Genomic DNA, 17,656 nt, shown 5'->3' on the forward strand with positions numbered 1-17,656 from the left:
ATCACCATTTGAATAGAGTGTAGCAAACCTCTTCCATCTTATTGAAAAGAATAAGCCCTCCACCACCCACATTCTTTGGCAACCACCCCTTCTCCTCATCCCTAGGTTTCAGGGAAGAGCTGTTGATTCTCTTTGCCTCCACCTTCTGACTTGACATTCTCTTCTGCAGTGACTTTCCCCAGAACACTCCACTGGAAACATTCTCATGACATCAACATTGACTTCTTTGTTTTTCAGTCGACGTAAGCAACATTTAATTTGACCATTTTTTGTTTTATTTGACCACTTTGTAGCATTTGGCAATATTGACAATTGTTGGCTTTACATCGTCTCATCCTTTGATTTCTCTGACATCGCCTGCTCTTGGTTCTCTTACCATTTTGGCTGTTCCTTCTCAATTTCCTCCATTAGCTTCACTTTCTCTCTTCCTAAATGTTGATGTTCCTAGTGTATCCTCTTGGGGCCTCACTTTCTCAAATGCCATACTTTCCTGTGCCATCAAGTCTACTCCTATGTTCTTAATATGCCAATTATCCGCAAATCTCTATCTCCCGCCCAGATAGTTTGTGGATATCTTGATTTTCTGTCGAGTAGTCTCCAATGTGTTATGCACAACTTCCCTGAGGTGTGCAAAATAATCTGTACGGTCCTGGGAAGAAAAAGATATTGCAAATTGCATCTGTTTTCTAATCTGAAAAATGAGAAAGACATTGTGCTTTGTTATTATTTATATATTCATTATCAGCAGTGTCCTCTATGGCTTCTTTGTCCTCATTTCCGTGTTGCACAGTACATGCTTTGTCTGTAGGTTTCAACCGTGCACATGCGTGGAAAGGCATAGGGAAGCTCAAGTTCTGTTGAGTGTTTCTTGTAGGGAGCTGATCACACATGGGTATATTCCAGCTACCTGTGGCCATTGATTCCTCTCTCACCTTTCACTCTTTACTCCTGAGCTTCGAAAAATCCTAAATCCAGGGGCGCCTGGGTGGCTCAGTCGTTAAGCATCTGCCTTTGGCTCAGGTCGTGATCCCGGAGTCCTGGGATCAAGCCCCACATCAGGCTCCTCTGCTGGGAGCCTGCTTCTTCCTCTACCACTTCCCCTGATTGTGTTCCCTCTCTCGTTGGCTGTCTCTCTCTCTGTCAAATGAATAAATAAAATCTTTAAAAAACAAAAACCAAATCCTAAATCCAATTATTATTCCTGAATGATGCTGACAGGCTCACACGTCCACTCTAAAACCACTCACGGACCCACAGTTGCAGAATATCATTTACCTTTACTTAATATACTCCATAGTGTTGGCCAAGACTCACTATGATGCTCCAGGTAGCTTGGGAAATACGCATGTCATCAATCCAGACCAGCGGAGATTATGCTATTCTATACATGTCACATTACACCCAAGCTGTTCATTTTATTAAAATAATAATAAAAGAATCATGATCATAAAATAGAATCTTTGCAATGTTTTTGTGGCATAGACAGTACCTATGAAAATAATTTTCCCACATAGACTTTGACTGGTTATCTCATGGGAAAGCTTGTTTCATTTTGCAAAAAGAAAGTGTTTCGAATTTGAGGTCATGTGCTCATCAGTATTTTGCTATCTAACATATATTTTAAAACATAATCAACATTATCTGTTTGTTCAAGATTAAAGTGCTATGTTAGGACAGTGAGAAAATTGCTACTTTTTGAAACAACTCATGGTAAGGAGATAAAACTGTATGAAAACTGGTATTTAGACAAGTTTCTGTATTTAACATGATTTTAATAGTGAAAGTGGCCAAGCATTTATTCATATTTGGGATCTGGCAAGTTGTGAACGAATTGCAACTAGAAATTGGCTCTGAATGCTAGAGCCTGGCAAAAATCAGTGAAAACATTCCGTAAAAATCTATTGGCTATGTGGAATTTGCAATAGAATATTGTATACTTTATAATTATTTGTTACTTGTTGCCACATATTATTTTTATTTATGTCAGTAAAATGTATAATAATGTGTAATGATTTCCAAGCGAGCTAGTTGTTAACGTTTGCTAGCACACCACTGATGATGACTCCGTTGAGCTGCGATCAAGCCTGCAGGAGGCAAGCGCACCTGCAGCGGAGGGGGTCTTCCGGGACTGACCGGGCAGGCGCAATGCGTCGGGGAGAAGCGCGGGAGGCCGTGGGTTCCAGGACCGGGGTTCTCAGCGGTTCTGGGCCTGCGCGCTGGGGCCGGGGAACCTCGAGGCACCGCCCCCGCGGGGGAGGCCCAGGCTCGCGGCGCGAGAGGGGCGGCCGCAGACGTTGGCCCCTCCTCCTGCGGTCGGTCCCGGGGTCCTGGTCCCGCCTCTTCCGCTGGACCAGCTCGGACAGACAGACAGTCTGATGTTTACCGGCTTCGCGCCCAGGTACCCGGACCTGTTGGAGCCCTGCTCACAAAGACCACAGGACTCTTCCAGGGGGCTGGTTTGGATCCTCGGGGACTGTTCCTTCTCGTGCTTGCACACCTCCCGGGGTAGCTTAGAGGAGGACCTGTTCCGTGGACGGCTTGTTGGAGCATGCGGCACCCTTCCTGGGATGTAGTTTCGTTGTCCCGAATACCTCCTTTGTTTTGTTAGGTCCGCTGTCACGCACGCAGGCGCAGCCACGCTGAGCGCCCTTGACCGCACAGAATGGGCCGTTTGGGCCTCGCTGTCTTCGCACTGCGGCTAGTTCCTGAGGTGCTTAAGAGCAGCCTAGGGTCTTGTTCTAAAGATTAAACGTCCCTGGAGAGGGACCCGAGAAGGATCCATGGGCATGGTCATAGGCAATTAACACGTGTGCAAATGAGAGTAGAACACTGCGTGAGACTTCAGGAAAAGAAAAATTTGTAAGGAACTCACCTCCTCACGTTCTGACCTTGGCTCAGGATTATGGGGCCAGTAAGATACTATGGCTGATGCAGGCATTTAGCGTCGAGCCCCGCCCGAGGAGTCCTTCAGCAGCATTGGCTCCTCTCTCCAGAAAAGGGGGCGGTGTATAATCGATACTGCCCACGGAAAATATCTACGGGGCATTAAGATGCTGCTTGAATGCGTCATTAAGATGCTGCTTGAATGCGTAGGGAGTAACCTCATTTAAATTTTCTCGTAAATATTTTCTATTTGTCTTCCCTTTTTTTCTGTGATAGTGGATAAATGGCAGGGAAAAAGCGAGAAATCCAGTTGCAGGTGAGCATGACATACCAACAGTGTTTACTTGGGGCATTGGTGCTTGAAGACCCCTTGACCGTGGTGTCCTTTTTGCAGGCAGTCGTTAATAGTCAAAGCCTGTGGGATGAGATGTTGCAGAACAAAGGCCTCACAGGTACTGGGGTTCTCCTGGTTGTCCAGCCATTAGGAGTTCGGCCCAGGGCACCTCATGGCCCCCCAGCACGGAGTGCGCCTCCCCACTACCAGTGTAAAAACCTGCTTTGTGCACTGGCCCCAGGGGTGGGATAAGCTGCTATTCTAGATTCTTTGACTCTGTGTGGTTTTTCCCCCCCCCAAAATATTATCATCTTCTAGTGATCGATGTTTATCAAGCCTGGTGTGGACCTTGCAAAGCAATGCAAACTTTATTCAGAAAATTGAAAAATGAGCTGAACGAAGATGAACTTCTGCATTTTGTCGTAGTAAGGATTTCATTTCCATGAAACGGTTATTTTCTTGATCCTTCCAAGTGTTTACATACTGTCTTTAAGGATTGTCTTAATTTAAACAACCTGCCAACTCTTCAAAAATGGACCATATTCACTTGGCAGTTTTACTATATATTTAGTTCTACCGGATCTGAAAACCGTGATGATTTTTATCCCGTTTCCCGTGGTGTTGAGGTTGTTGGGGTTGAGGTTGTTTAACATGGTCGTGAACATCAGAAAGTGTACATATGGATGTCTGTTGACCTGTTCCTTTCACCTGACTGGATGTTCAGTGTGTGTCTTTTAGAATCGGGGCTGCAAACGCTGTTTACTGAATAGAATTGGGAAGGTCTCTGGGCACTTAACAAACCGGTTACCAATTTTCCAATGGTAGTGATTTTCCCCACGCTTGTCACTCGGATGTGACAAGGGATTAAATTATGGCTAAATTTATCGGGCTTCATTGTATTGATTATTCAATTTGTCCATATCAAGTTATCACCTGCTTAGAGCTTTGTTGTCTAATACGGTGGCCACCAGACACAAATGGCTTTTGAGCACTTGAAATGTGGCTAGTGTGACCGAGGAACTGAATTTTTAACTTTAATTAATTTAAATTTAAATTAAAAAACTGATAATTCAGAAATGATAAAACTTTTTAAGTTGTTTGGGACAACCTGGGTATGTACATCGACTTTTTTAGACTATACATTTTATGAAATCAAAGTACAAACCAATGATTTCTGATTCAAATTTAGCCTACAAATTGAGATGTACTCCAAATGTAAAATACACACCAGATTTTGAGGATTTAGTATGAAAAAAGGAAAATGGAATATCTCACTAATAATCTTTTACAGTGATTACATATGAAATGACTATATTTTGGATTAAGTAAAAAATATTTTTATATTACTCTCATCTATTTCTTTTTAGTCTTTAACTGTGGTTACTAGAACCCAGAATTTAAAAATACGTGTGTGGCCCATATTCTCTTTCTGTTGGGCAGAAACAAGTCCAAACCAGCTAGACCTAAGGTGCAGGAGCAGATAACTGATTTCGTATCTTTACTCCTTACACCTAAAATGTGGACTCCCTGATGCAAACAGGAAACCTTAACCCATTGCATGTTCCCATGTGTAGAATCTCTCTGTGACCCTTCCCAACCCAGACCTTGGGATGAGTTTGTTGATTGACCTTAACTTGATTGTCCATCCCCTTCTGCAAGTACATTCTTTATAGAACTTCTTTTTCTTAGTTCAAGGTTATAGTTAAGTAGCCTAAAGCTTAGAAACTCACCTCATTATTTCTTCAAGAGAGTAGGTGGCTATATACAATTGTTAATTTTTTTTAAGATTTTATTTATTTGTCTGAGAGAGAGAGAGAGAGAGAGAGAGAGCGGCACAAGCAGGAGGAGTGGCAGGCAGGGGGAGCACAGGCTCCCTGTGGAGCAAGGACCGATGTGGGATTTGATCCCAGGACCTTGGGATTATGACCTGAGCTAAAGGCAGACACTTAACCAACTGAGCCACCCAGGCGTCCCTACAATTGTTAAATCTTTTTATCCAGAATTGACTTTGTCTTCTGAAGTTGCAGTTTTTGAAAGGGTGACAATCTGTAACAGCCTGCTTGATTCTGAGCCCCCTGAGTGGATCTGGAATATGATTTGAGACTTAATCCTTGGCAAGGAGGAACAATGGAGTTCAAAGACACAGAATTGGGCCTCATGGGGATTGCCACATACCATAGACACAGGGTTGATACAGAAGTTAAAAGACAGTGTCAGAAGCTCTAACAAGTGGATCATGGAGAATTGAGAATTGGGAAATTCTTTTGAGTCCTGGCAGTTGGCATTAGGGAAGTTTGTCTGGAAGTGGTAGGAGTGCAAGTTCATGGGCTAGGAATCATGGGAAAACTCCAGTGTCTAAAAGGGAATTGAGGTCAGTGGGGGGAGACCAACAACAAGACAGGCCCCCTGCACACCTGTCAGGCTACCTGGAAAGGAACTTGGGCATAGGAAGGCAAGGCAAAAAGTCCTTATACACTGAGAAGGTGTAGGTCGGATGCTGTGTTCCCAGGTGCTTTAGAGGCATTGAATCCCTCTTTGTTTGTAGGGTAATACCGGCGGGCCGGGCACTGCTGTGGAGGTGAAGGGGTGGGTGTAGAAGGAGAATTAGACCACATGGGGTGTCGGGCACCCTGTTCAGCTGCATGAGGATATAGGTCTTAACGGTGCTTCCTCCCAACCCAGTGACTTCTGGCTGTCCTCCCAGAAGTACCCCAGCCAGAGAAAATCCCTTAGTCGACTCCACAAGGAATCTATTCTATTACTATAGCCATCCCACTGGAAAATGCTAGTAAGTTCTTATGGCCCCATGACTAAAGCAGAAGGAGGGTGACATGCAAAGGGGATTATGAAACATCATAGATCTGATCACAAAAAGTGAGATGGGGGCACCCTGCCTGGGTGGCTCAGTTAAGTGTCCAATTCTTGATTTCAGCTGAGGTCATGATCTCCGGGTCTTGAGTTCAAGCCCCGTGTTGGGCTTCGTGCTCGGTGTGGAGCCTACTTAAGGAAAAAAAAGGAAGTGAGATAGGCCCTTATGGTGGTGATACGATACTGACAGGGACAATGGAGTCCCGGAGGGAAGGGCAGTAAAGTTCCATGTGGAGTGGGAGAGGATTTGCAGCAGCAGGGAGCAAGACAATTCTTGGAGGGACACTTGACCTGGGTTGGAAAAGGAAGGGCAAGAGCAGGTAAGGAGGGAGGAAAGTGTGGGTGTTGTATAGCAAACTGGAAGTAGGTAAGCTTAGCTGCAGGTTGGGTATCGCAAAGTAAACAGTGAGAAGTAAGCTTGAGGCCAAATGCTGCCTGGCCTGAATTGCCAATGTATGCAATTCGATCCATAGAACAACTATAACATACTCAGAAAATCCTGTAGTAAGCATAAAAATTTTGTGTGATCTACATTCTTTCAACATAGTGTATGTGGTGACTTGGATATAGTTTCCTCTATTATATGAAATACTTATATTTTTTTCAGGCAGAAGCTGACAACATTGTGACTTTGCAGCCATTTAGAGATAAATGCGAACCTGTTTTTCTCTTTAGTGTTGTAAGTATAATATTTATCATCTCAGATATATTATCAGATTCTAATTTACAGTTAAATAGCAAGTAGCATTGTAAAATTACCATGGAACTATTTTCTGATTGTAGTAATCATAGATTTCTTTTGCCTTATCTTTGCTTGTCTGTTAACAGATTTTATAATTTTTGACATCTAGGAGTATGGAATGGGTTGAGGAGGTCAGACCACCATGTAGTGAGTTGATCAAAAAGAAAAATAAGGTGGTATTTACCTTTCCTAAGGAAATAATCAGAGATTTGTATGACAAATTATTATTTACGGGAGTGAAGAATTGGAAATGTCTTCGACACCCAGGAGCGGAGAATTGGTTCTAAGTATTCATGTATACTAATACAAGGACATATCTGATCGCTACTTTGCAATATATGTTGCTCCTATCTCCGCACGTACAAGTGTGTAGAAAGAAGACAGGAAGGGCATTCACCAGATTGTCAGTAGCAGCTTTCTGTGAATGGGGGAAGCATGCAGTGGTTAAGTTTTTTTTCTTGATACTTTTTTATATTTTCCAAATATTCTGTGACGAGTATACAACTTTAATAATCAGGAAGATGTAATAAGTGCTATTTTCCAGAAGGGGAGTGTTGACAGTTCAAAGGTGTGTGACACACAGTGTGGCTGCTACGGAGCTGGAGAATTGGGTGTAGTAAGGAAAGGCTTCCTAGAGAGGGCTTGGACTCTTTCTTTCCTATTGGATGCTGGGATTATTATTATTATTATTTTGTATTAGAAATCATGATTTTAAAAACACTTCTTGGATAGAACTTTCTGCTTCTATGAAATAATGCTTTTGCAACAATTTCAAGGAATTGGATAACTGGGTTCATTGAATTTTAAGAATTGCGTTGCAGAGCTTGCTCTAAGTTGGACATGTAGGATTTGGTGATTTAGGTGAGGAGTCAGCCAGCTCTTTCGGGAGAGGGCCAGATTGTATTTTCAGCTTTGCCAAAATATAGTCTCTGTGCTGGGTCGGTGTTTGCTGACCCTTGACCTAGACATAGTTTAGGGGACCAGAGTGAGTAACACCTGAAAAAAGGCTTGGTGGGTTAATCTTAAGAACAGCGAGAAGACTGGTAGCAGTAGCAGTTAGGAGCTTGGGATGGAGGAAGAGAGACTGGGCAGGGGGACCATCACATAGAGTCTGGAGCTCTGGGACCACCTTCACCCTGCCAGGTTGGTCAGCTCTGATCAGGAGACCATACCCACCCTCCTTAACTGGATCGTCCAGTCCACGTTGTCTTATCTGCAGTCAATGCCTAGAATATAAATCTACTCTTCCTCCCTGCCCTGCATAGTTCATCCATCTCATGCCTAGAATAGTCTTTCTGACCAGTTCTCCCAATTCTCTACCATCTTGCAAACCCTTTCACTGTGTCACATCTGGAATTGAGATGAGCAGTTGGCACACTTTCTAAGATCTTTCATCATGGCTCTTAGCCTTTACGCCATTTCCTTGACTTTCCTTAAGTCTGCCTCCTTACTTAGAACATACTTCTTTGCAGCCCAGAGTGGTGACTATTTTCTCAGATTATATGTCTTGAGGCCAGGAGTAGAACCGATATTCCCTTTACTTCTTCTTACTTCAATAACTTTCTTTTCCTTGCTAATTAGAGGTCTTTTCCCTGCTAACTTAGCAATTTGGCTAAACCTCCTTCTCTCCCCCACCTCACCCCTGGCATTTACTGGTCTTCAAATCAGTCCTGTTGATGACTGAAGACTTCAAAACCCCTGTCCTGCCACCCCTGCCCCCAGGGACTGTAGTGCCCACACTGGCAACCCACTCACATCTGGGCCTCTCAATGCCTGACCTCTACTGCCAATGAACTTTTCTCCAGTGCACCTCAACCAGTTGCTCGCGCAGTCATGCCTCAGACTTTGCTCCACATCCACAGTCGTTCATCTAAGAATCTCAGTCTGTGCCCACAAAGCCACCGCCAAGCCATGCTTGTTTATACAGCTATTCCCATGGTGGCTCTTTGTAGCGCTTAGCACACTTAGCTGACAACAAATTCATTCCAGCAAGTTTCAGCAGGAAGGGCTTTTTCCAAGGGACATTAGAAAGTCCCCGGAATTGTTGGAAGGTTCCTTTTAGTGGGAAATGGTAACTAGAGTGTCAGTATTTATTTAAACCTCTCTCAACTGGATCCTTCTCACTGATCTTTGAAGATGATTGACTGTTCCCGATTAAAAAATAATACTCTTATTTGATGCCATGCTTCTCTCCAGCTACCACCCATCTCTCTCCTTTATCTCACAGCTAAATTTCTCAGGAGAGTTTGCATATTTATTTTTACTCCTTTTTTTTTCACATCCCATTAATGCCTCAACCCATTCATCTGCCTTCTGAGTATTCAAGCAAATTTGCTTTTGCTAGTGTACCCAGTTACCAGCCCGTTGTTAAATATAGGGCCACTTTTAGGCCCACCATGCTGCACTTCTCAAGTGTACTGAATGTGGTGGCCATGCCCTCCTTTTTGGAATATTGGCTTCGTTTGGCTTTGTTGCTTTGTTTCCTTTTGTCTACCTAGATGTTATTCCCCTCCACCTCCTTTTCAGGTTTACCTTTCTTTATTCAGCCATTCAGTATTGATCTTATCATGTTATATGCCCTCTGTAGAAAATTTCCTCCACACACAGTTTCAGTTGTCACCACCTATATGTCAAGAACTCAAGTTTATGTCCTCGGCTAATTCCTATACTTGTGATTTTGGTGAGGGGTCAGCCAGCTCTTTCGGGAAAGGGCCAGATAGTATTTTCAGCTTTGCCAAAATACAGTCTTGAGCTCCAGACTTGTGTATCCAGCTGGTGCTTTGACATCCCCTCTATGTTGTCTGAAGGGCCTCTCACATGGGGCTGGTCCAATACCAGACCCCTCCTCCCTCTGGGAAGTGTGGTCTCCTAAGTGTCACTTCATTGGGTGATTAACATCTTAATTTATCCAGTGTTTTCACAGAAACAGAAAACTCAGCTTAGTGACATCTTTGTATATCACACCCAATCCATTCCAGACCTTGGACCCGTCAATTTCACCACCGAGGTCTTTCTCACACTCATCTGTGTCTTTCCATGCTTTCCTTCTCCATCACCGGTACCACAGACTGAGCACCCATCTCCCTCACCAGCATCACTAGAATAGCCCCTAATTTATATACAGTCATCTTCTGCTCCCTTCTAACTCTTTCTGAACATGGTAAGTGAAGTGATCTTTACAAATAACAGTTCAAATTGTGGTCAGTGCCTTTGTTTAAACATGTCTAGGGCTTCCCACTGCACTTAGGTGAAAGGCCGTGTCATTCCATGACCCACAAGGCTCCACATGGTCTGGCTCCCACTCGCTGTTAGGTTTCCTCCCATACCAGGCATCCCCTTACTTTCTCCGCTGGTCTTCTCATTTGCCCTATTCCCTCTGGCCTCAGGACCGTTGCATCTCTATTCCTTTTGCCTGGAATACTCTTTCTTCTCCATTTTGCCTCATTATCTCTTACCCCTCCTACATATCGTAACCCAAGAATCCCTTCCTGATATTGGTAAGCAGCTTTGCCTATCTCCTTGACCAGGACAGATTCGTGTAGATGCTCCCAGTGCTTTGTACTTGGTGGTACTTGTCATGGTTGTTATATATGTTCGTGGGGTATTCTCCTTTTTTGCCTATCTCCTTGACCAGGACAGATTCGTGTAGATGCTCCCAGTGCTTTGTACTTGGTGGTACTTGTCATGGTTGTTATATTATATATGTTCGTGGGGTTTTCTCCTTTTTTGTAATTTAATTAGGCCACCTACCAGGACTGCTGTTCTGTACCATCGTGCCTGGAACTGTGCCAGAAAACAGGTTTTTTGGTAAATATATGTTGAAAGATAGACAAAAGGGGGCACAGTGTCAAAAATAATCAGGGAAGATAATGGTGGGAGGTCTGTACAGAACCATCGAACGTAATACAGGGTTGCCTTGCCTTTGGTTATAGAAGGACAGACATTGTGGAGGTAGAATTCAAAGAGCTGGGTTTTTCAAATCAAGACATACTTTCCCATCACTAATACTTTATTTTAAAATGACTAATTACAATAGCTAAAAAGGATTGGTGGGGGTGTGAGGACGAGTAGGGTGACTTCGTCAAGTTGCATTCTGGACTTATCCTGAAAGTGAAAGTTTCCTTCATGCTTTCTTTTTCTGTATAGAATGGCAAAATTATTGCACAGATCAATGGGGCAAATGCACCACTTGTTAATCAAAAAATTATTAATTTGGTCAATGAAGAGAGGAAAATTGCCGCGGGTGAAATGGTTCGCCCTCAGGTAACACTTTACTGACTATTTTGTTCTTAAAAAAATGTATTACATCTTTTTTGTTGTTTTCTTAAGGAATTTTCCCAAGTTTTGTAACCATCTGGGTGTCTAAATGGTACAGACTTTCTGGGAGGTATTTTGGCAATATGAATCAAAGGCCTTAAAAAACACATGTATCCTTTGAGTGAGCAATTGCACTCTTATAATTTTCCCTACAAAGACAATATGACATATATAGAAAAGAGCATTTAAAGCAGAGTTGTCTCTTATTAAAAGTTTGGAATCAATATAAATGTCGAGCCACCCCGGGGGGGCGCCTGGGTGGCTCAGTCGGTTAAGCGTCTGCCTTCGGCTCATGATCCCGGGGTCCTGGGATGAAGCCCCACATCGGGCTCCCTGCTCAGGGGGGCCTTGCTTCTCCCTCTCCTTTTGCCCCTCCCCCTGCTCCTGTGCTCTCTCATTCTCTCGCTCTCTCTCAAAAAAAAATCAATAAAATCTTTAAATATTGAGCAATGCTGAATAGGTTCCATAAAATGTCTGTAATTTTTGTCATAAATTATGCAAATCCATACAGTGGAATATTATTTAGTGTGTTCTGGGGCCTTGTACTTACTGATATGGAAAGAGGACCAAGATAGATTGACCAATGAGAACAAGACCGCACTTTGGTAGGATACTTAGAATAAGATCCTGCATGTGAAGTGTATCATCTACGTAATGAAAGATAAACTATTTAAATATTAAGAAATAAACTACAAAGCATGTGGAGGTATGAACATAATAGTATAAGAAAGGAAGCCACAGAGGAGAGTGATCAGAAATACAGTCAGATAAGGAAGAGCTGCCGGTGTTACGGAAATGAACGCGTACGAGCTCGCACACACAATACGTCCGCACGTGCCAAACCAACCACAGGAGCAAAAAGAGAGAGTATGAATTTAAAAACTGGAAAGGAGAGGCGAGGCAAGAAATACTGAAAAATAATGAGAAAGTACAGGTTCAAGCTTGTATTAAGCATTTGCTATAAAAAATATCAGTTTAAATCAAAGGATGAAAGATTTGATAAACAGCCTTAGGAATATTGGGTTAACTATTTGCATAAGAAATTTATATCATTTTCTCATACCATGTGCATAAATTTCAGGTGAATTAAAGAGCTGAATATGAAGAAACAAAGCATAAGAGTATTAGAAGAAAATACTGGTGAACATTTGTATTGTCATCGGTTGAGGAAGACATTGTAAACATAACATAAAACAGATATCAAAAAAGGAAAAATTGATAAATTTGATTACTTAAAACCTTGAAGTGCACCCTAAAATGTAAAAGAAAAACAGCAAACTGGGAACAATTCCTATACTCTATATGCCAGCGTGCTAATATCCATAGTCTGCACAGAGTACTTTTTGAGTGTTAAGAAAAAAATGAACATTTTGATGGAAGATTGACAAATGGCAAATGTGGGGAATTTACATTTATAATAGTGATTTTTCTTGTCCAAGGACATTTTTCTTTACTTTTCAGGTTTTCTTGATTATCAGGGAATCTTCTCCCTTCCCTTCTCTCTGTCTCTGTCTCCTCTCACTGCCGCCCCCCCAACCCCGTCCCCACTTGTTTGTGAAAATTGTAATAACCAGGAATTATTGAGGAGCTGCTGTTTGCTAAGATTTTCAAACAGATCTCCTCATTTAATTTGGACAGAAATCTTTTTCCTTCCTAGTTTTTTTGAGATGTAACTGTTCTATTGAGATGTAACTGACAAATAACATTATATTAATTGAAAGTATATAACATAATTGCTTGATATCTGTACATATTGTGAAATGATCCCCAAGTTTGACATCTGTCACCTTCCAAAGCTAACAATTTTTTTTGTTGTGATGAGGACTTTCAAGATCTGCTCTCTTAGCAACTTTCAAGTATACCGTACGGTATTACTATGTGTCGTCACCATGCCGTATGTGATACCCTCAGAACTTATTTATCTTGTAACTGGAAGTTTGTACCTTTGGGCACCTTCACCCAGTTCCCCCATTTCCCATCTTCTACCTCTGATAACTACCATTCTGTTCTCTGTGTTTATGAGTTGAGTTTTTTGAGATTACACACATAAGTGAGATGGTGTAGTATTTGTTTTTCTCTGTCTGACTGATTTCGTTTAGTATAGTGCCCTCAGGGTCCATCTATGTTGTCACAAATAGTAGGTTTTCCTTCTTTTTTATGTATGAATCATATTGCGTTGCATAAATATACCACATTGCCTTTATCCATTCATCCGTTGATGGACATTTAGTTTGTCTGCATGTCTTGGCTATTGTGACTAATGCTACAGGGAACGTGGGTATGCACATAACTTTTGTTTTTCTTTTTCTTTTTCTCTTTCTTTCTTTCTTTCTTTCTTTCTTTTTTTTTTTGAGACAGGGGAGGGGCAGAGGGAGAGAGAGAATCCCAAGCAGTCCCCACGCTCAGCGGCGTGGAGCCCAATGCAGGGCTCTATCCCATGACCCCAAGATCATGACATGAGCTGAAATCAAGAGCAGGTTGCCCAACTGACTGAGCCACCCAGGCACCCTCACTCGTAACTTTCTGAGATAGTGATTTCATAGTTGGTCATAGTAGTCTCTTAATGTCCTTTATATTCGTGTGATATCTGTTGTAATGTTTCCTCTTGCATTTCTGATTTTATTTATTTGAGTCCTGTGTCTTTTTTTTCTTCACCTGTCTAGCTAAATGTTTGTCATTTTATTTTTTTCGAAAAACCAGCTTTCAGTTTCATTAATTTTTCTATTGTCCGTGTAGTATCTATTTTATTTATTTCTCCTCTGAGCTCTGTGATTACCTTCATATACTAATTTTGACTCCATTAGTTCTCTTCTTCCAGATTCTTAAAGTGAAAAGTTAGGTCGTATATTTGAGATCTTTTTAGGCTTTTTCTTAATGTAGGCATTTATCCTTATACACTTCCCTCTTAGAACTCTTGTTGCAGTTTGTAAGTTTTGGTATGTAGTATTTCCATTTTCATTTGTCTCAGGTATTTTTAAATTTCTCTTTTGATTTCTTCTTTGACCCATTGGTTGTTCAGTAGCCTGTTTAATATTCACAGATTTGTGAATTTTCCAGTTTTCTTCTTGCAGTTGATTTCTAGTTTCATACTACTATGGTGGAAAAAGATGCTTATGGCCTAACATATGATCTATCCTGGAGAATGTTCCGTGTGCACCTGAGAAGAATGTGTGTTCTGCTGCTTTTGGATGGAATGTTTTGTAAATGTTAAATCCACCTGGTCTAACATACAGTTTAAGTCCAGTGTTTTCTCATTGATTTTCTGTATGGATGGTTTGTCCAAACATAGCTGGTTGCACTGAACGCAAGAACACCTGCCCTGCCGGCCGCCATAGTCAGGCTGTAAGGGATGTGTCCTTTGGGAGCAGCCACAAAAGCTGGGGTGGGGTGCCAGACGTGCGCTCAGGCCATCTTCACGTGGACATCGGCCACCTGGAGCAGGGCAGAGGGAAAGTGCAAAGATGGCGCCTGTCATCCTGCTTGGTCTCCGGAGAGGACTGCAGTCAGCCCCTAGATCCGTGTTAATTTAGGAGCTTGCCTCAGGCTACAGCTTTTAAGAGTTTCAAATAGGCTTCTTTCAGAGAAAAACTGGGCAGGTCCCTGAGCTGCCTGTGCACCGAGCCCTGATCGAATAGCCACACACCCCGTCCTTACCAACCTGCTCAGAACTGTTTTACTCTAAGCTCTTGGGACTCACGGACGCAAGCCCCAGCTGGCTTTCAGAGCTAGGGACTTGGGGGACCTATCCCTCAAATGGAAGTCTTAAAATTTGGCACATTATATAGTGAGTCTAAACCCTTCAGTCCTCAGGGAGATGCTGGTTATTCCCTCCCAATTGTGTGTCACTGTGGTGAGGCTGAAGTTTATGGTTAAGTTGTGTCTGAAACTCTCCTACTCTCCTGCCCATTTCAATATGGATTTTTTCCTCATCTGCCTAACGTGTAGGAGTTGCTCAGCCCTTCTCTGGATTTCTTTCAGAGGATATTTTTTTTGTACAGAGCTGTAGATTTGGTGTGTTTATGGGAGGAAGTTACATTCAGTCTTTTATGTTGCCATCTTGAATGGGAATCTCAAGAAATTTTAGGAGATAGTTACAAATGATAAGACAGGGCTTTAAAAACATTAAGTCATTCCCCCAAAACCAGATAGCTAGTAGGTGGTGAAACCAGGATTTGATGTCAGGCAGAATGACTCCTAAACATATACTCTGAATTGCTGTATTCTGTGCACCTTTCTCTGTGTGTGCTCTGTTCTGCGGTCATGTCCTTGTTGTTCTGATTGTTCTTACAGAATGATACCCTGTTTTAATTAATAACAGCGTGAATATAAGAAATGTATTAATATGTTTATTTTATATTATTCCATTTTGTTGAATGCTTCTGTTATTTCGCTTTCTTATCTAATTGCCTCGTCTAGCACAGCCCTGTCTGATGGTAAAAAAATACGAGTTGTGTTGTGAGTCACATACATAATTTAAAATATTCTACTAGTCACATTAAAAACAACAAAGAAGATAAAAGAATTATTATTTTTTTCTTTTCAAATTTTTATTTAAATTCTAGTTAGTTAACATATAGTATAATAATGGTTTCAGGTGTAGAATTCAGTGATTTCATCACTTAACAGACAACACCCAGTGCTCATCACAACAAGTGCCCTCCTTAATGCCCATCCCCCATCTAGCCCATCCCCCACCCAGCTCCCTCCATCAACCCTCCGTTTGTTCTCTATAATTAAGAGTCTCATGGCTTGTTTCCCTCTCTCTCTCTCCTTTTTTTAGAAAAAAAGTGAAATTAAAAATTTTTAATCCTAAAAATTAAAAAATTATATTGAGTACATTTAAATATGTACTCAATATAAAAAATAAGATATTCTGCAGTCATTTTTTCATACTAAGTCTTCAGAATGTGCCGTGGAGCTGTCACTTATGGCACATCTTAATTTGGACTAACTTCATTTTCAAATGCTGAAATAGCCTTCTGTGCTTAGTGGCTGCTCTGTTGGCCAGCACACGTCCAGCAAATATAAAGTCAGATCAATTTGAAGTTATAGCCGGTATAATTATCTTAGTCCCGATTATAATAAGAATGAGAGCTTCCAGTATGGTCATTTCCATACATTTTGGGGTCTTTATTTCATCAATACTCTGAAATTATGCATTCTTGTGCCAAAAAAATGTATATATGTAAATATATAAACCTTTCAGATAGTTAAAACAGAATCATAGAAGCACTTTAAGGGCTTCTGAAGAAATTAAGGAACCCCCATCCCTCTCCTTCCTAGTGTTTTACTTTATAGTAGAAAATTAGTTATTGTTTTGAGCAAGACAGTTTTTTATAAGTTAAGGAGGTATTTTTCTGTTTCTAGTTTACAAAGGGTAATGGTCAGGATTGGATCTTGAAACTCATCAAATGCCCTTTTGATCTTTTTTTTTTTTTTTAAAGATTTTATTTATTTATTTGACAGAGAGAGAGACAGCCAGCGAGAGAGGGAACACAAGCAGGGGGAGTGGGAGAGGAAGAAGCAGGCTTCCAGTGGAGGAGCCTGATGTGGGGCTCGATCCCAGAACGTCGGGATCATGCCCTGAGCTGAAGGCAGACTCTTAAGGACTGAGCCAGCCAGGCACCCCGCCCTTTTGATCTTTAACATGATAATTATATATATGTTGGTTTCTTTCTATTTATTTATTTATTTATTTATTCATTAGAGAGAGAGAGAGAGCAAGCAGGGGAGGGGCAAAGGAGAGGGACAGAGAATCTCAAGCAGGCTCCCCACTGAGCATGGAGCCCAGTGCAGGGCTCGATCCCATGACACTGAGATCTTGACCTGAACCAAAACCAAGAGTTGGACGCTCAACCAACTGAGCCAACTACGCGCCCCTAATTTATTGCTTTCTTATTAATCTCTGCTTCTTTCTTATTTTATTCCTTGTGCTCTTCTTAAGTTTTAAGGTTTTTGGTTTTTAACCATTTTCCATATGTATTATTTCTGATAGTCTTACCACCCCAATCATTTTAAACATTTTTTTTTTTATTTCAGTGGAAAGATGGGGAAAAGTAGTGTTAGATAAATGTTGGCAGTTTCCACTTCACCCTCTATCCCTTGGATTATAAATATTTATTAGAAACAAAATTTCTAAAAACTCTTTTCCTATCATGTTAAAATATAACTTTTATTTGCATTTCTCTTCCACAGTATCATGAAATTGTGTTTGTAGACCCAGATGCGGATGATGGTGGGGAAGCACCCAGTGAGAGCGTCGGTAGGTAAATTTCCTTCAGAGTCATGGCAAGGGATTTGTGTTCATGAATGTTAAGTAGAGCAGTAGTTGCAGGAGCAGACAGGCTGCTGGTGACCTCAATGTTATTGATAAGGGACTGGTAGGATAATACTAGACTCAGTTATTAACAAGGAAACTTTTTTGCTCCGCTTGCCTTCCCTTTGGTCTCTGTGCCTGCAGCCTTCAGAGGTTACCCAGGACCAGGGGTTCCTGTCCCCTGTGACTAACTAGA

General features: G+C 41.7%; 1 protein-coding gene across 1 annotated transcript in view; it reads left to right on the top strand.

Moving 5' to 3' along the window:
• Positions 1-17,656, top strand: part of NME8 (NME/NM23 family member 8) — an 85,487-nt gene that overhangs the window by 34,442 nt on the left and 33,389 nt on the right. Inside the window, exons 4-6 of the mRNA XM_040644406.1 lie at positions 6,693-6,764; positions 10,974-11,090; positions 17,340-17,406. Of these exons, the coding sequence (XP_040500340.1) occupies positions 6,693-6,764; positions 10,974-11,090; positions 17,340-17,406 (256 nt within the window). The remainder of the gene's footprint in view (positions 1-6,692; positions 6,765-10,973; positions 11,091-17,339; positions 17,407-17,656) is intronic.

This window comes from Ursus maritimus, unplaced genomic scaffold (genome assembly GCF_017311325.1).
Source record: "Ursus maritimus isolate PB19 unplaced genomic scaffold, ASM1731132v1 scaffold_3, whole genome shotgun sequence".
Taxonomy (NCBI): Eukaryota; Metazoa; Chordata; class Mammalia; order Carnivora; family Ursidae; genus Ursus; species Ursus maritimus.